The sequence below is a fragment of the Pseudopipra pipra genome, chromosome 11, assembly GCF_036250125.1.
Source record: "Pseudopipra pipra isolate bDixPip1 chromosome 11, bDixPip1.hap1, whole genome shotgun sequence".
NCBI lineage: Eukaryota > Metazoa > Chordata > Aves > Passeriformes > Pipridae > Pseudopipra > Pseudopipra pipra.
The window spans coordinates 11,547,795-11,567,173 of record NC_087559.1 but is presented as its reverse complement, the minus strand read 5'-3'; the positions used below and the strand labels follow the sequence as shown (position 1 = coordinate 11,567,173).

The 19,379-nt window shown below is 40.9% G+C and overlaps 1 protein-coding gene across 6 annotated transcripts in view; it reads left to right on the top strand.

The window, feature by feature from the left end:
- Positions 1–19,379, top strand: part of CHCHD6 (coiled-coil-helix-coiled-coil-helix domain containing 6) — a 109,499-nt gene that overhangs the window by 22,310 nt on the left and 67,810 nt on the right. For 2 of the 6 annotated variants that reach the window (XM_064667502.1, XM_064667501.1), the window contains exons 5-6: positions 8,629–8,649; positions 14,048–14,131. The exons of 1 other annotated variant lie outside the window; for it this stretch is intronic. In XM_064667502.1, coding sequence (XP_064523572.1) covers positions 8,629–8,649; positions 14,048–14,131 — 105 coding nt within the window. The remainder of the gene's footprint in view (positions 1–8,628; positions 8,650–14,047; positions 14,132–19,379) is intronic. 3 more of the 6 variants (XM_064667503.1, XM_064667504.1, XM_064667505.1) reach the window with 2 other exon arrangements.

Sequence of the window (19,379 nt, the reverse complement as noted above, 5' to 3'; positions counted from 1 at the left end):
AGCAGCACACATTGCAAACCCTTCCTACAGGATACTGCTGAGACACTCCCTGGTTTAGGTAGCACTTGACAGACAAGTCTGGAGCCTGCTGTACAATGGGGTAAGGTGTGTACACTCCTGTTGGCACAAGGTGCAAATATCAACTCTTGTTTGAGAAATGCCAAGGGACAGTCACGTTTAAAGACTGTGCAGGCTCAGAGATGATTTCTGTCTTTAACAACACATCTAATTATCCAGCAAGGGGGAATGGTATGATACTCCAGTGATTTATCTTGGAAAGGAGTTTAAGGATATCAGGGCAGTAAGTGGAGGTTTGCATTCTGAAAGTTAAGGTGTTTTGGAACAGAATATGCTGATCATCACCATCATGTCAGTGATTCTGATTTTTGGAGACTGAGAATGGAAACTAAAGCTTGCAATGGCTCTTTGCCTTATTGTAAGAAAGAATTTATGGTAACTTGTAATGTGAGTTGAGAGAACAGCCAGTGTTGTGGAAAGCTTGGGAGGAGAAGGGAGTCTGCTTTGGTGTGTTAGTGTCCTGTTTGTTGTGTGTTTCTTCCCCAACATTGTGTTGGTAGATCTGGTCCTTTTTACTTGGCAATTCCAGTGCTTGTGAGTTCAGAGTAGGCTTTGCTTCCCTGGGGGTTGTGGTCTGAAAAGGATCCTGTGCTTACTGCTCGGGCACTGTGACCGGCGTGAGGAGGAAGGTGGGGACGGAGAACGTGATCTCAGCAGCCGCCCGTCTCATTTCTGTCAATGTAAAGAGCTTTACAGAGACAAGTAATATTTTGCAATTGAGTTTCTCTTTTAAAGACACTCTGATGCTAATGTTGATTTAATAAGGTTCTCTCATTCTCTCTCCTTGCTTAATTTGAAACGTCTAATTTTGTGCTTCACAGTTCTGAACACAGAATTAGTGAGGGAAGAAGAGCCGGAGGCAGGGGGAGCAGAGTGCCACACCAGAAGTTGCCAGGGGAGATTGATTCAATAGAGTGAAAAGGTGCAAAAGGTTATATGACCACAGATCAGAACAACGTGATGGTGGTACTAATGAGAAGGAGAGCTTCATCCTTTAAAATGTTTTAAGATCTCTGTGCGTGTATAACCAACCTTAAATGGAAAAGGGAGCATTGGAGTGTCGGTTTCTTTGAGTGGATTTTTCTTTTGATTTTTATATGGATGCAATATATAATATATGACAGGCAGCAAGGATAATGTTATGAGATAAATAAGCATTTAAAGGTGTTTATTTTAAAGGTTGTTTTGCTAAGTGCAGCGTTTATTTTCAGAGATGTTGAGAGTTTATGAGAGATTGTGAGTTTGATCTGGCTAATTTATTTTGTCTGAGCCTGAACTTGTGTTTTTCCTGCTGTAATTTTATTCTTGTGGAAGAAGCTATTGACATCCACGGACATTTAATTCTTTTGTTTTGGAGATAAACGTAAATTTTCCAAAACCACAGTGCCAAAAGATTATCTAAAATATTGTACAAATGATAATAGTAATACAAGATTTTCCTTTGCCTCCTGATTTGCTAGTGCACCTGTCCTCTGCCTCTTAGGAAACCACACCTATGCAACAGAGTTGAAGCCTAATTTGCCACTTGCTTGAATTGGATGACAGTTCTTCACACAACTAAATGGACAGTGTAAAAGGAGTACAAGTTATGTTCAGCTTAGTTTTATGATAAGCTGCCAACATGTTTCATTGGAAGCCTCATTAAATCGCAATTAAATCCACAGGAAAAAAAAAATAGGCCATCTCAGTGAATACTTGATAGATGAGTTTATGGTTTTCAGTGCTGGCCAGGGGCATAATCTGCTTCTTGCGGTTGGAGCTTGGTGAAAGCTTTGGTGAAGTCTCACCACAGGAGCACCAGAAAACAGCCCCAAGCACTGGAAGCTGCCTGTGGATGATGATCCTCCTCATGCATTTCTTCCATCTCATGCCCTTGATCAGATGGAAGTATTTGCTTCCTGACTCAAACCACGTATAACACCCTGCACTCTCCCTTTCTTGTCAGATTGTTTCTGGTAATAGGAGCTGAACTTTAGCCAATTGCTTCTGTTGAATTTGATAGCTAACACTGGATTCTACAGAGTTATCTCAAACATTTGGTTGGGGAGTGCGCTTGACCAAGCCAGTCTGCAGAAGGAATGAAACTTTAGGGCCAACTGTTAATATAGATTCTAAAAAAAGCCTGGACCTGCCTTCAGGGGTTTCTTTTCTGCTGACTTTCAGTGCCTATAGTAACTAGACTCCAAGAATATTTATCAGATCACTTGCCTGTCTGGTTATTTCCAGTCTATTGCACTGGTAAACTTATTTGATCAATAAATCAATCAACAGGTTCTTAAAATTACTTTGATTGACTTTGGAGGTGTGGCACACCAAAGGAGTCTACAGAAAGTAAATGATTGTATATGCCCCAACTGTAATTACAGAGCAAACAGAGTGGAGATATGTTTGTAAATAGTATCTACTACTATAAATATAGCAATCTGTCTTTGGGGTTCTGTGATACTCTGTGCTGGATTGACTCTTTCAATTTGCAGACTCATGAAGCATGAGTCTTAGCAGTCAGATGACCTGAGAGAGCTATATTTAGAGCATACACTATTTTAAAGCTAAATTTCAAGCTTCTTGCTTCTGATTAAAAAGTCCAGCAGTAAATACTTCTCTGGTTCCTTAGCATGTAGCATCACTTTTTTGAGCTTCAGAAGCTTCACTGAGAGCAAAATGTTGTTTTCTTTTCCTAAGGAAAGTTCGTCAAACTGCTTGACTCTTCCTGTTGTACCCAGTCTATGCCTTCCTCTTCTTGACAGCAGCAAGACCTGGTTTGTGGTCCTTGTTGATAAGACTACCAGGTACTGCTCTGTCATAGAAAGAGAGAATGATCTCCACCCACCCCTGATTTTTTTCCAGGCCATCTGCCTTGAACAAGAGTGTGTTGCATTGCCCAGTAAAGGTCATTGAATCAGCTTTGAGTTCTTGTAGTTCTTACAAGCGTTAAGCATTTCCACAATATAAAAACTGCTCTTTGCAAATTGTCCTATCAAATGGAAATCAACATTTTGCTGGCAATGGCATAGATTTGCAAGTTGCTCTTGATACGATCATTGCAATGTAAAAATGAAGAATGCAGTTTTACAATAGCCTGAAATCCTTGTTGTTGCTGCATCTACACTCCTCCTTTTGCAGATGATTTCATTATGATATACTCGGACTTCATTAAAAGATGCAACCTTGCAGCATTTCCTCTGATCATAGCCTTGAAAGGAGCTGAGGCTTGCATGTATTTGAGAGCCAGTGTGTTCTCTCCCTAAAACACACAGTGGTTTGCAAGTGCTTTGGAAGCAAGAATCAGAGTCTCTAGTGGACATTTTGTCTGTAGCTCAAAACCACAACTTAATTGGCAGCCTTTTCATAACCTAGGACATGCTGCAGGCAAAGACTGAGGTACATTTTCAGGATTGGTTGTAGGGAAATTTGGTGTTGACTGCCTGTGTGTCTTAAGTGATCACAGAAATGAGGGAGGTAGTAGTCAAGTTCCTCATTTCTATGTTTTTTAATTCCTTGGGAGGTCTCTGATTATTCTTTCCATGTGTTTTCACTCCATAGGTAACACCTTACTGCAAGCATGATTGTGTATGTGTTCTAGCACAGACCATTTATGTTACCTTGAGTCCCCTGTGCTTTTTGTGGTCCTTTCAGTATGGCTTTGGAATCCATGTGATTTATACTAAATGTTGATTCCTGTATGTCTTTCCCACATACATCTTGGCCAACTGGTAGCTTGGATTCTGCCCTCGGAACGATACCAACCCTGTAAGGCTGTGTGAAGTGTGTTTTGTGTATGTCTATGATGAAAGAACAGGGAGAACAGGAAAATTTACAAGGTTATCAAAGGGAGTAAAAACATAATATATGATGTTTGAAAGTGCACCTGACTCTCCACCTGCAGAGGTATTCATAGAGACAGACCTGCATGACCACGGCTGAAGGCTTTCAAGAATTTTCTTACTCAACTGTATAATTAAGATAGTCTTTACCTGTATTAAAAAGCAGACCCAAAGTCAGCTGCATTTCTCTTAAACTATATAGTGTTTGAGGTATTTTTTTAGATAAAAAAGAATAGATTTATAATCTTGGCAGGAAATTTGTATTCACTGTACTATACTAACCTGTGTCCATTGGCTGGTACCTATAAATATCTCTTTTGGTCAGAGGCAGGTAAAAATTACATGTAATGTCTGGGAGCAAATGTGGAAAGGGAATTCCTTCCCAACTCACAGGATTCATCGTTTTTACTGCTTGAAGGCATGTGGGTTGATTATGCATGTCATCTTGACTTTTTTCAAAACAGTGGTTGTGTTTGAAATACTATGTTTGACTCGGAAGCTAATATATTTGGTATTTAAGAATCTGGCAAGGGAAAGCTCTGTCCCCATATGCATGCACAGCAATGGGACTGGGATGTAGGCATGCATAACTGTTATTTTCCCCCGTCTGTCCTATCCCTAGAAAGCCATATGCCACCCTTAGGCTATGGGAGTCTGTATTAATGATTATGAGCTAGAAATAATCCAAGAAGAGTTGAGTGGCCTTTGTTTCTAGCTTACTGAGAAATACCTCCTTGACTCAGTAGGGTCTGAAATATGTTCTGGGATAGGAAGTCATAATTAATACAGAATTTCATGATGCCCTCACTTGAGGGTTGGTTGTTTTGGGGGGTTTTTTGTGCTAAATTGGTCAGGGACTTGGAGATTCTTAAGTCTAACAGGCAGAGTAGGAATTTAAGCAAGGAGGTAAAAATTTAGAGGGAGTCATTGACTCACCTGCTATCAGAAATAAGCATCTTGAGCATACATCTCTAGAGAGGCTGCGCTCTGCAAGATTTCTATAGACATTGAATGCCTTGTCTGTTGGCAGCGTACAGAATGAAAACTGTATGTATGCATGTATAGAAGTGGTGATGGGAAAAGGAGAATGTGGAAATGGGCTGAAGTATTAAAGCAAGCAATGAAAGCAGATGGTTTACTTTGGATTTTATAAAATAGCTTTCTCTTTATTTTGTTTTAAATGAAAACCATCAACTGTCGGCATTGCAAACCTATTTGTAGCAGTACCATAAGTATTAGGAGTGCAGTTGTCCCTGAATCATAAAAGGGCAAAGGGTTTTTCGGCTGCTTCCCATCTTCATGTTTATAGAATTGTGTATGCTCTGTACACATTAGAGTTGAGCAATTTCATCACAGCCTTTCCTCAAAATTGATTGCTGTTCAGTGTCTCTTCCTGCTTCTCTCCCTTGTCAGTTGGTTACATCTCAGACTCTCATTACATTTAATATTGATACTGCTTCACTTTTTCACTAAACTAGAAGAGTTTAAGGGTCTGGCGTGGATACTGAAGGTCCAGATATTTTTTAAATGCTTTAATTCCTATAATTGTGGACAAGTTTAGTAGTGGATTATTTATTGCTTTAAGAAGAAAAGACTCTTTGCTCATTCAGTGATGAAGTCTGGTCATCAAGATGCTAGAATATGTTCTGCAGAGCTCTTCGATACTGACATGAGTGCTAAAGTTGTCGCCAGCAGCTGTCTTGGGTTTTGGGCACCTGCTGCCTCTCATTTCTTGCATCTCCCACTCTATCTTCCACTCCCAAAGTTGGCAGTGCCCCTAAAAATACTCTGTTTTGAGTTCTTAAGTAGAAGATCTCCACCAAGCTGGTAGTCTGGATTCCCGAGTCATTGGTCCTGCTGCAGTGAAATGAGTTATATGACAGAGTTACTGACTTTGGCAAGGCAATGGACATAAGGGGGAAGCTGGTTCCAATCAGGTTACAAAGGCATTGCCCTTGCTAAGGCTTCTATTTTATCCTACTGATCCCTTCCTCCATCCCCACCAATCCCAGAACTGTTTTGATTTCTCACTGCCATTCTTACATTTGCCCAGACTATGACAGACCTGAGTGCTGTGCCTGATGTGTTGGGGTGATGTTGTGTATAGGTTTGGGAAAAGACGCTGGGAATTGTCCATACAAGTGAAATACTAATTTAGCACTATATTCTTGATTCCATTGGAGGTTGGACTGTTGATATCTATATGGGAAAACATCCCCTGCCTGAGTAATTAATGCTCAAATGTGAATTTTTTGGAAGCACAGATGCATTACTTGCGCAGTTCCCATATTCAATCAAGAGTCTTCTCTGGGTGGACTCTGTCATCTTTCCCCCTCGTATGAATACTTAGGGCATGGGGTTGCTGGTTTGGCCTGAGATCCTCTTTCAGTAACCTTTTGCCTCTGATACAGTTAAGAGGAATATCTTGATCCAATTTTGACCTCAAGTGATTAAGTCCTGTATTTATTCATCTTCCTGTGCTACCCAGTGAGTTACCTGGAAGACTTTTCTTTTTCAGGAGAAGAGTTCAAAAGTATTGACCGAGGGTGCTGAAAGATGACTTGTGTCCCTTGTAAAACTCACAAGCTGCCATCTGTGAACTAGAAGTGAAGCTCATTTGGTCAGGAAGCAAGGAAACCAGATATTGCTCATTTCTTAAACAGATTGCTTAAACTTCAAAAATATTAGTGGGCAAACTGTGTCTTTTGTTGTCAGGCAAAGCTGGTAATTCAGGTCTGCAAAGAGATCTTGGCACATGCTTAGAAGGTAGCAAAACTTAAACCAGGAGCCCTCTAGAGTTTTCATTTTTGTATTATTTTATTACTGTATTTTATTTAGTCTGTGCTTCTCTCCAAATGTAGTTATTTTTTTCCCAATGCAGCAATGTGTCCTACTGCATGTACACATTTTAATTTTCTTATTTTCATTCAGTGGAGTGTATCTGTCTATTCTTGGAGTAATAATTTTCCCCCTCCTGAAAGCTGACAAAATTAAAGCCTTTGGCAGTACCTGCAGAAGAGATGCCCTGTGGTTATTAACACTGTTGTATTCCTCTAAAACCCCAAATCTGCAGCTGTGCATTGTATCTTATGGGGCACCTGATTCCTTCTCCTTACTCTCTTCTCAGCAAGTATCCAGTATCACTTAGTACCTTGGGTTCATTTTGTCATGCAAGTGTTTGTCCACCAGGAATGTCAGTTTGTGGCTTGGGCACCCAGGGATGACAGATGTACATCCAGTAAAGAGTTAATGGTGTGCATGACCTACCTGCTGAAATAATAACAGGCACCATAAAGAGTGCTGTGTTCCTCCTGTCCATCTGCTGAGGATGGACAGGCTTGCAATTGCTAAAATGTAAAAACAAAGCTAAGTACATCTGTCCTGACTGTAAAAATCATCAGGAAGAAAAATATTATTCAAATCAGGCTTTTGTCAAGATTGTTCAGTGATTACCAGTGAACACCTGTTGTGTACTGGTTTGTTTGGCCATAGACTTGATGCTGCTATATCAAACCTGTCTGCAGAAAGGGGGGAATTGGCTTCCCCCAGCTGAACTGTAGATGGTGAGTTCCAGCCCTCTGAACTGTTGCAAAGGATGAGGATGGATGACACCCATAGCTGATGACACATCACCCCTCAGTTTCCTGAAGTAGTTGCTCTGTGCCATTAAAATGATGGCAGATTCCATAAACATATTACCCTCCACCATCTGCTCCCTCTGGCACTGAACTATGACCAAGAGGAAAGTTCCTTGTGCCCTGTCAACTCCTCTCAAATAAATAATCATAATAAAGAAGGCCAGTATTTCTGAAGTTCCTGCTTAGCAAATGGGCTCTGATTGAAGGCAATCCTGAGAGGCAGAGAAGGCTTGCAGCCCTTGACAGCAAATGAGAGCTGTACCTGCCTCATAAATGCCTTGGCTTCAGAAGGAGGTGGTTATGGGCATGAAATGTTTATCATCTTGTACTTGCTTTGCTGCTGCTGGGTTACTGTGAAAGTAAAAAGTAGTAATAAGTAAAGAAGAGGCAATACTGCAGCCTGCTTTTTCTGCTTGTTTCTACACTTAAGTAGACTTGTGGACAAAGTAGGAGCAGGTGGAGGCAGCTCGGATTTGACAGAGGTTTGGACTGTGCACTAAAGATGTGTTCAGTTGCCTATGAAGGGGGATTTGACTGGAAATCTGATCAGCAGCTGGCTTTCTGTTAGGAAGCAGTCTTTGAAATTGTCCATGGAGAAGATGACTTGCTATGTAGGTCAGCTTGTGCATTTAAAAATGCACTTGTGAAAGGATACTTGTTTTTTTGCACATAATTGGAAGCAGCACAGTTGGTGACAACCTCCTTTTGAGTCTGCTGAGCACTACCATGTTACATGTTGTGTATATCAACATCTCTGTCATTGTGCAGCACCTTGTATGGCTCCTTGGAACTGGCTATTTTCCAGCTGCCTTTGCTTAGCTCCCACCCTACATGGGGATCCTGCAGTAGGCTGTGGGGACTTTGCTTTGGTTTTGGGGGCACATGTGCTTTTGTTTTGTTTTAACAGCACGGTTCCCAACAGGGGACAGCACTGCATTGCCTAAGATGCTTGTCATTTTTAAGGAACTTTTCTAAACTTGTCATCCTAAAAGCTATATTGCACAGCAGCAGGCGGCCTCCGTAAATCACTGATTTCTCTTTTTCTTCTCTTTCCCTTCCTTTCTCTGTTGCGCTCTCTTTATTCCAAGCCTGCGGATTTGGACGCCTGGGTAAGCTCTCTTTTTTTGTCTGGATCTTGCTTATTCCAAGTGTCATGTTGTTACTGCGCGCGTACAGATTGTTATTGCTGAGCACAGATGCAGGATTTTATTTTCTGTCATTACATTTTAAAAGGTGTTCAGCTAGAAAATTGCATATTATTTCCTCCATAAAGATTTTCACTGGCTCCTTTTGTGTAGCTTACAGCTGCTGAAACTGAACTTGATCTGGTGATGTGTGTTGTTGGCTAAGGGAGCAGCAGAAACAGGAGGAAATGAGGGTTACACCAGTACTGCTTTTTAAGGCACTGGGTTGCATCTGCATTCTAAAACAAAACCCAGTCACCTGCCTTCAAGAGAATGAGAGGTAGGACAAAAAGCCAGTGATTTTGTAGGCCTCGTGTGTCTGGAGTAACAATTGCAGACAGCTCCACAGTAGTGGTGATATTTCTGCTGGTGCCAGTGGAGGTTGAGTCAAGGCTCCTCTATGGTTACTTGCCCGCTACAAACCTCACTGTAAAGTTCTGCTTTAGTCTCAGGCATGAAGTGCACAAACTGCCTCTTACTATTTCAGTGTTGCCCTTTCAGCTCTGCCATTCCCTTTAGACTTGGTCAGGAACATGCCAGCTAGCTAATTTTGGAGTTAGCTCTGTTCTTCAGTGAATTGCTGTAAATTCCTTCTTCTCATCTTGAGATATTTAATAGCATTTGTGTTTTTCCCCTGCCACCTGGGCTGTTACCTGGACTGGAAGAGACTTGGGAAAGCATGAGGTATTAGAAGCTGCAGTTGTGAAGTGGGGCAAGGTGAGGTGCCCAGCCAAAACATCTCTGCTGTGCTGCTGCAGGGATGCTACTGGGTACCTTTGGAGGAAGCTGATAACTCCTCTCAGCAAAAACAGGATGATGTAGAAGCTAGGCATTTGATAGATTTAAGGACCTTTCCTTTATCCTTGTAGCTTATTTCTCTGCTTCTGACTGATTATCTAGGCATCCTCTCACTAGCTTGTCTGTGAATGGTGGAAGCATTTTGCCAGGAAGATAAATATTTTTGCAGTAATCTTGTCAAATTCTGTGACTTGCCTTTGAGGAAGTTCTTTATAGGTTGAGGTTTGGATCTTTCCTTCTAGCTTGAGTTGCCCTTTGCAGAGAGAGGGTTGGGTTGTTGTTTTTTTTTTGTCCTCCAGTAGAGTCTTCTCCATGCCCTCTCCCAAAATCCCAGAATCCCAACAGTGTTGTGGAGAGAGACAACCTGATGGTAGCAGTCAGCTGTGGGCTGTGCTATTGCTGCACTTTATTCCTGGGTGCCACATTCCCTACTGTCATCTGACCCTGCCAAGAAGCCCTTTTTTTCCAACAGATTTCCTTCCTAGTGTTCGTGTTTAACAAGATGATGAGGTGGGATGGTGATTAAAAATAATAAAAATCTGGTGATACTTTGTGGAGGGCAAAGCCAAAGCTAATTTAGGAATGGCTGTAGCTAGAGTGAAGCCCAGGTCTAGAAGATTGGTTGCACAGTCTCATTTGTGGCATGTTGGTGTCAGTTCAGGACAAGGCTAAGAGTGTCTGGCTTTGTTCATAGAGAATGAACCAATATTCTTTCATTACCTCAGTTAGGAGGCTTGTAAAATATTTCTTTTGGCCTGTTTGTCAGCGAGCAGGCCAGTGCTTGAATTCTTCAGTTGAGTCAGTATGTAATGCATAGCTTTAGAATGTGCTTGCACAGTTTATTCCTAAAAGAGTTACTTGATAAAGGGAGAGAAGGAGGCAGAGAATTGCATGTGACTCTGCCCTGGCTCTTTGTCTCTGTTCAAAGCAGCACTGAGATAACCTGCATAACTTTGGACTGTGGAAAAAGTGTAAAGATAAAGCAGAGGAAGAATCTGAAAGAACCCCCAACCAGTCCATGGATCCATGCCCATGGAAGCTCTAGTAGTGTGTTAGTAGTATGCCTTCACTGTCCTTTTGTAAGAATGCTTCGTAAGAGTGCTTGTAACTTCTGACACCATCACAGGGGATTTTTGAGCATTTCTTGAATATATCTTATACTTTGCTTTTGTACAGAGAACAGTGGCCAATTGCAAATATGTCCCAGGGTACTTTTCTAAGTTTTGTCTGCACTTCTGTGTTTTATAGCTGAGTACATTCTTCTTTCCCTCTCTCTCCTTTGTTTCTGTGTTCATACTTCTTGGACATCACACTCTGCTGTCCACATTCTACACAGCTTAGATGTTGTTTCTGGGCTTTGGTCAGCTCTTGCATAATGTGTTCAAGCTCTGATGGTGTTTCTGCAGTGTGGAAGTTGAAATGCAGCTTTCTGATATCTGATTTTCAAACCAGTGTGTTATCATGCATATCTTCCCTTCTCCTTCCTTCTTTAGTTCTAAAGGCCTCTTTGTGAAAAGTGTATCTAATGCTTTGTTTGGCACCTGCAATCTCAATCCCCTGTGGAATTGTAATCATCTCCATAGCAGCCAGTTCTGTCTGGGACATCACAGGCTTTTGACTTCAGGTAGGGAATAAGCAGCAGGACTAGGGGAACTCTTAATAAATATCCTGTATTCATTCAAAATGTCCCTGGTTGCCTAACCCAGTTTGGAACAGTGAATATTTCAAATGACACATGCTCTGACTGTACCGTTCATACTTCAAACGCCATCGTAAAGTGTACTAAAGTTTCTAGTAATAACAGCTGGGGCTAGAGGGAAACAAAAAGCAACTTTGAAGCAGATCTGTCACAAATGGAATATTGCTCAGTGTACTTCAGTGCACTGAAACATCAGCAGCTCTTGAAAACAAGCAAGGCATCGAAAATATGTTTGTGTTGCAAGTACAAGTTTTCTCTGCAACCTCTGGTTCATCACACATTATGGGCGACAAGTGGAACATAATGGAGGATAATATGGGAGAAATTACTTAGGGGGGAGAATGGGCAGAATTCTAACATTGTAGTCTGCAGTTGGGAGATCTGGATTTGGTTCTTTGACATCAATTTTGCGAGACCCAAGGGAAGTGGCACACAGAATGTCTGTCTGCTGCAGGGTGCGTTGGTGTGGAGAAATTATTCACTGTGGGCATGCCAGCTCCAGTGAGGTTTGCTTGAGAGTCCATGGGTTGTCATCATGTAGTTCAGCACCTTACTCAAGAGATTAGGTATTTGACTGGTGTTCCCTTCCAGAGTTGTCATATGGATAAATATCCCGAATTTCTTGGTGAACAAGGTCAGGCAAACTCATGGGTTGAAAACATGACTGAGCGTGTGGGTACAGAATGAAGCCTCTTGCCCACCTGTATTGTTACAACATCAGTTTTGAGCTTCCAGAATAGTCTGCTATCCCAAGGTGACTAGCACTACCACATAATGAAGTTATTTAGATTAAAAGGAAGCTTTCTTGAGTTTTTAGGAATTCATCATTTGACTCTTTTTTTTTTTTTCTTTCTTCCTTCCTTCCTTCACATGAAAAGCACCCTCCATCTGAATCATGCAGAGGGGTCGGTACTGTCTTATTATTTTTTCTTTTCCTTATTTATTTTATCCTTAAGGAAATAGAAGTCACTGCTTAGTAATCTGATTTTATGGGTGTTATGCAGAAAATCCACAGGAGAATCGGGGTCCTTTGGTCACCCACCAGACCGCCCCACCTTCTTACATCTGTTTCATTTTATTTTAAGTTTCTTAGTCCTTTTCTGTGGAGAAGATGGATATTGGTTGAGAGGGACAGCTATGGTTCTCTTACCAGAAAATGGTCATAATTTTGGCACTTACAAACTACCCATCACTGCCCCTGTTGTTGCTGTGATATCTCTTTTTCAGGCTACATGTATGTGGCACCTCATTCTCATCCCTCTCCCCATCCTGTTCCAGCTGGTTTGCAGGTTAGAAGTTGTGTAGCAGCTCTGGTTAAAGCAAAGCTAGAGATTTTGCTTTTAATCAAATGTCTTCGAGAGCAAGAGGAAATAGATATGAATCTGTACTGCTTGTGTGTTACCCTTGTCTGGGGTGGCAAACATGGAACCCAAAATATTTATTTTTCTTTAAAAACAAACAGAAACACACACCACACCACTACAGCCCTCCTATTTCATGTGCTCCTTTTCTTGCTTACTTATCAACCACCCTCATTGCCTAAATTAAAATCTCTTCTAAACCCTATTATACCACTGTATTTCCATCAGCAGGAAAGCAGAAAGAAGGACATGCACAGTAACTTGCTTTCAGATGTAATTTTTCTCGTTAGCAATGGCTTTTGGCCATAAAATGACAGGTCTGAGCCCACAGGGATGTTTCTGTCCCAGCTGCTTAATCATATTGGACCAGCATTTTCTGTGGTTGTACCATCATCATTAGAAGTTAAGAGCAATGCTGCTGGGGTGTTATGGATTGGCAGGGTTTGTGTCTATGTTAAACAGGCTATTCATTCTGTTTTTGAAAGGTCTTCTGCCTGCTGATGACTTATGTGGCCCCAGAGATTTTGGGGTGTGATGGGCAGTGAAGAACAAGTGCTATTTGTCTTGCTATTGCTGCTTGTTATTTTTAAACTTTAAAAGTTTGATTCAGTTCCATCAATGCCATGTTTCCTTAATGCTAGTGCAGTTTTGGGTTGGGAATGCAATGAAGTGGTGCTGGGTGTAAAGAACCAGAGGGCTACAGTTTATTGCTGTACCCACACAGACTTTTTTAATTGAGCACTGTTTAGTTGGTGACCAGGTTATTCTGAAGCAAGAGCTTATATGCCACCTTTGCTGGTATATAAAGTCACCTTTGTACTTGGGAAGATGGAGGAGAAATTCTCTGACACCTATCTCCCCTCTGAGTCTGCAGCCTCAGCCAGAGGAACTCTGAGGGTGCTGATGGGGAATGCACAGAGGGTGTTTGAAGGGAGTCCTTGATTACCAGGGTAGTCCTATGTATGTCTGCTGTGGGGAAGTATTAAATCTACAGAAGCTTTCTGACACTCCAAGGGGCAAGAGTTTATAAAGTGGAGGATTTGAGTTGATTTTTTAAGGTAAGGTAAGGTGAAGAACATTGGAGTAATGACTGTCATGACTCAGAGAAAAACAAAGACATGGGTAAGATGGAGTTCTGAAAAAGGCAATAGGAAGGTGTCGCCTTGTTACGATCATATGTTTCCAATTAATAAGAAGTAGTAAAATCAAGGTTATGAGTTTGAGTATGATACTAATAAGAGCATTTCAAACTTCTGGGGATAACCCAAAATGAGCTGCAAATACTCAAGGTTTGTAGTTCCACCATGAGGGATGCCTTGCACCAGTCCTGAGCAGTGATTTTTTTTTTTTTCTTTTTTTGAAGTTCTTTCCAGTCTGCGTGCCATGTGCTTTCCTTGCACTCACATTGTTTATTTTAATTGTTTATTTTCTTCTTCTGCTGATGCTTTTTTGTTGTTCTTCCCAGGCTCTGGAGCTGAGAGGCAGGGAGGCAGAGTTGAAGCGACAAGAGGCTTTCTATAAGGAGCAGTTGGCCCGCATTGAGAGGAAGGTAGGGTTAAATTGTCTTTATTTGTGCCCTCTGCACACTGATGGGGTCGGACATGGAACTGTGTGGATCCAAAGAGCAGAGAACCAAGAAGGGTTGTGCTGAAACCTGGAAATCTCACCTCCCACTGTCTTGTCTGCCCCCACCCCTTATATATGTGCTGGAAAAGCTGTATGAATCTTTTGAGCAACTTGCATTTGAAAGATAAAGGTTTTTTTAACTGGATGATTTTTTTAAAAAAGATTTCTAGTAGTTCAAACTCTATTTTCTTTTTCACCATGGGGTTTAGGTGAAAGCTAAATTGAAGCAAAACAAGTGCCCTGTTTTTTATTCCTTTTGTTAAAAATCCTTTCCTAAATTAAAAAAAAACAAAACATAACACCACAATATAAATCTTGCTATAAATGCAAATTAAAGTTGTAATATTAATTTTTCTCTGGGGAGCCCCACAGTTCAAGGAATGGTGCTGCAGTGCACTGCCTGCTTCTTGCTGGATAAGCCTTCGAAATGAACGTGATTTAAAGAGACACTGTCAAGCATCTTTTAAGCCTGAAATGACCTTTGAAAATCCATTTAGGGATTTGAATCTCTCCCCTAAACGTGGGATTTGCTTCTCTGTTTAATTGTTTACCATGATGAGTTTTTAAAAATTGATGCCATAAAAATAGGAGCAGCCATGCTGTTCCTTATGAACTAATGTGTTCTTCACTTCCTGGCAAAATGAAATAATGTTATAAGTAGTCTTTATTTTTTAATAAATGTGGAGAATAATCTTCTCCAATTTGAAGCAATTAGACCTCCTGACAGGGAGTTGCATACATTCGACTTGTAGTTGTGTTGTGTGACTAAAAAGAAATGCAAACAATTCTGAAAAAGGGAGGTTGTAAAAAGACAGAGAAATCAATCAGCTTTACTACCAACATGTAGCATGATGGTGAGTATGGAACATGGGAAAATTGCAATCATAGAGATGGTAGGAAACTGTTGGCATATCTATTCCTGTTCTCTTTCCCTGCTAGTCCATGATTGTCCATGCAGCACTTTTTTTAAGCCATCGATGGTAAAACATGCCCACGAGCAATTTCACATGATACAGTTTAGCAACACTTTTAATCCACGCAGTTCATTAAAAATAAACTATTAAAACTACCACTCAGTGTTGCATTCGGATTTTAAATTCTATTTCTAGATAATGGGGATTGTTCAGTGAAATTGCAAACAATCTAGCAGCTATCGTTCTAATTATCACAGTTGTCCATATGTTCATACGCAAAGGGGATTTTTGCAATTTCTTGGTCCCATGCTGTGTGCTCCTATTATATTCTTCTCTCCAGATCTGGTTTCACGAAGCGGAAATTGCGGGGAAAACCTGTGTGTGTGTGTCTGTCCTTTATGGACAGTGGAGTGGGGAGAAGTTTGTGTCTGGGCTTCATTGTCCTCTTTTTGAAATCTTTTGTTGTGGTTTATGTTTTCAAGTCCATGTCCCTTGCTACAGGGACACCCTTTTAAACAATGAGAGGGATATTCTAGTGCAGGATCTTCTGGGGGGGGAGTAAGGTGGCTTGCCTGCAGTCCTATTCAAACTGCAGAGCTGCAGAGGAGCTATCTTCTAGTTGTTATGTGTACAAAAGCAAGTAGATAAAAAGAACAGGTTTTTTTCTTTCCTCTCTTGAAACATTAGATAGTTTCTGACCCTTAAACACTAGTGTTTTGCTGGTAATGAAACAGAAGAATGCCTCCAACCGTTAGTCTGGATTGGAGTGGGAGGTGGTGGGGGCTTGAAGGGAGAGGAGAGAAATGTACTTGAAACAGTGTAATAAAGCTTAATTGTATTAGTTTTGAAAAAGGTTTTTGATCTTCTCTGTGGATAATTTTATTCCTATAATGGCTGGAAAGATGGAAAATGCAGTGCAGAACAATCTTTTTTATTAGCTGTTGCTTTTATATAATTCTGCTTTTATTTGTTGAATACACGCAGACCTTGACACTTATTTATTTATTTTTCCTTCCACTGTGCTAAAGCTTTCCAACTCAGGCTTAGATATATTTTTATATATCTGTGTATATGTGTGTCTATATTAGAAAAAAGCTGTCAATAAGGGGATGAGGTGGGGAAGAGCTCTGAAATAGAAGTTTGCTTTCTCTGCTGTTTTAAGAGGGGATGGTCACTTGGAATGTGGTTGCTGGTAGTTTGAAGCTATTGGCTGTGGGTGAATGGATGTGATGGCTCAGCGTGGAGTTAGCAAGCTGAAATTTCTCCTTCTGAGGATCAGGCTGTCAGGAATTCCCCTCTCTCATCCCCTGCTGTGTCCATGTTGGCTTTGTCCCCACTTCTGCATGATAACAAAATTCAGCAGTAAGAGACTTAGAGATTTGTTTTTGAAGAATGTTTTGAGCTATTGATGTTAAAAACCAAGTACCTTCCTGGTAGGATTCTAAGAGCAATTGTGTTACATACTCCTTACAACATAAGAGCTGCTGTAGTGAATCAAACACCAAGACTGTCCTGTTTCTTCTGACAGTGGTCAGTTTGCAAAGCCTTTGAAGGAAGAAGCAAAAAAACCCCTCACCAAAACAAAACCACAAAGAAAACTGTGAGAGTAGCTTTGAGAATAGTCTTCCTAACTGTTGTCAGTTGGAGGCTGACACATGCCCTGCTCAAGAGTTTTATTTTCATTCAGTATTTTTATTCTCTGGAACTTGGATTAGTGCCATCCATTCTTCTGTGCGACTCAGGCATTGTTCCTGAAGCCCTGTTCAGCTCTGTGCCTCCAACATCATGTGGCAGCGTGGGCCACAGGTTAACTTACATACTTCATAAATTCTCTGTTACCAGTTGCAAATACTTTTTTTTCTCATTTAATATCCTTTATTTGAAAGAGATAAAAGGAATTCTAATTACTCGCTATTTGTAGACTTCTCTTCCCTCTTTTACCTTCCCATTAAGCTGAGCAGTCCTTGCCTTTTCAGCCTCTGCTTGTGTGAATGATTTTTTCCAGGTTTCTCATTCTACTTGTTGTCTTTTGGCACTTTCCCCCTTGCAGCTCTGTCTTTGAGATGTATTGACCAGAACTGAACTCAGTAGTTCCCTTGAATGCAGCAGATTGTGTGAATACATTATCCTTTTATTTTGTAATCTCTGAAAGAGTACTGTAATCTACTGGACAGAGCACACAATTGGAAGGAAAAACCTGCTCATTTTCTAATAGCCATTTCTCTTTTGGGAGTTTGAAACAATTATTTAGTCCATCTATCTCAGTTATTCCATCTGTATGATAGAATAGCTTATAATGGGAGGGCAAAGTGTTGTGAAACAGTAAAGCTATAAAAATGCTAAAAAGGCTTTGCCTTTAGTTTTGCATGAGATGAACTGTGGGTCTACCTTATTTCAAATAGATCTTGAGAAACTCAGTTTCTCCAGACAGTCTTATTAAAATTTTCAGAGGAAAAGGCATGTATGAAAAATAATTTCAGTGTTTCAGCTTTTGGTAATAAAGCACTGGAAGAAGTGAGACAGTGAGTGCTGTCATGCTAAAGATCCATTGAGTTCATTATGCTGGTCCTGACTGTGCCCAAATGTGAATGTCCAAGGACAACTGTAAGATCACTGGATTGCCCAGAGAGGTTGTGGAGTCTCCCTAACTGGAGATATTCCAGACTAGTCTGGATGCAATCCTGTGCAATATGCTCTGGGATGACCCTGTTTGAGCAGGGAGGTGGGACCAGGTGACCTATTGTCGTCCTTTCCAACCTGATTCTTTCTGTGATTCTGTGATCAGAGCAAGGTTATGGGGTACTTGCCCCACATACTTTGATCATCCTGGCTGGTCATCTTTGGAACTTTTCCACACCTATTTAATCCTCTCTGAGAGCTGTGAACCAGGACTGTGTGCACAGTGCTCGGGATGCGGGTGGTCCCTGAGCGTAATATGGCAGTTGTGTCAGAAATGCTGTTTGGTTCTCTGTTTCTTTGTAGTGCCTGACACTTGATTTGCACTTCTGACTTGTGTTGAGCGAATGCCATGCACTGCTGCTGCTGGCAGCGTTCAGCTGTTTTGAGTGCAGACTTGAATGCATGACATAGCTGTACTGGGATGAGACCAATGCTGGGATTCGTTGTTGGGAGTGTTCTTCCCACTGCACCCTTCAGTTTATTTGGGACTGTGTGTGGGAAGGGATGGTAGGCTTTGTTCTGCCTGCAGTGCAGTGCATGCTTTTTGACTTTTTTAAAAATCAAATTTTATTGAACAAATTCCTTGCAGAGGATCATTACACTGGTAATGCCCCTGGTCTTCCTCCCTTTAACTCTGATAGCTTGTTGTAGTTGTGTGTTTCAGTCCCTTGGGTTGCTTGTGTGTTTTTGTTTTGGAGTGCCTGAAATATTTTGGTAATCAGAAAAATTAGAGGGAATAGCTCCTTTGAACTGCCTGCTTATGTGACTGTGTGTAATTGCAGGGTTTGGAGCTGGTGGTACACATTCCATTCCACACCTGCGTTTCCAATGTGACTGTCTAATCTCCAATAAGTAATCCAGTAATGAGACCTGGGTAATTTGTTATAAATGGTTAATCTTCTAACTCTGGCTTCTTACAGTAATTTTACATCTCATCCATGTAATTTAAATTGTTTCACAAAATGTGGGTCTTCTCTCAACTGTTTTGAAGGAAGTTTTGTACTGTAGTGTTTCTCTGGGTAGAAAGGATGAGAGTTAGACCTGATAATCTGTAAGGAAAACCTTAGAAACACTCAATTTGAGAAGATTAAGCTGATGTTCTTCCATGCATTTATTTGTTACTGAGAAGCAGGGAGGGAGATGGAGGGAGCTTGTTGTAAATAGTTAATATATGTACTGCTCTGAGCTGGGATTTTTATTAAGGATTCTGTGTGTGCTTTGTCCTGCTTTTTCCAAGTGGTAGAAACAACCTTTGAAAAGTATGATAAGAGAGAAATGGAGTCTCTTCTGGAACCCTTCAGATGCCAGGAGATTTCACTTAGCATATTAGTTGTATACTTTCTCCCAAGTAAATATTTATTTGACTCTTTGTGCTATTTGGCTTCTTGCTGGGTTTAACCTAACAAAAGCTAAGGGCAGTGCTACAGTACAGCAAAAACACGGGCAGCTCTTTGGAGTAGTGTAAAACAGCAGAGAAAGGCTGAAGGTAATCTCAGAGGATGAAGTGAAACTCCTTGCTATAGATGATGCCTGTTCTTTGTTTGGATTTTCCTAAGCTCTGGCTCCCACGTTATCTTT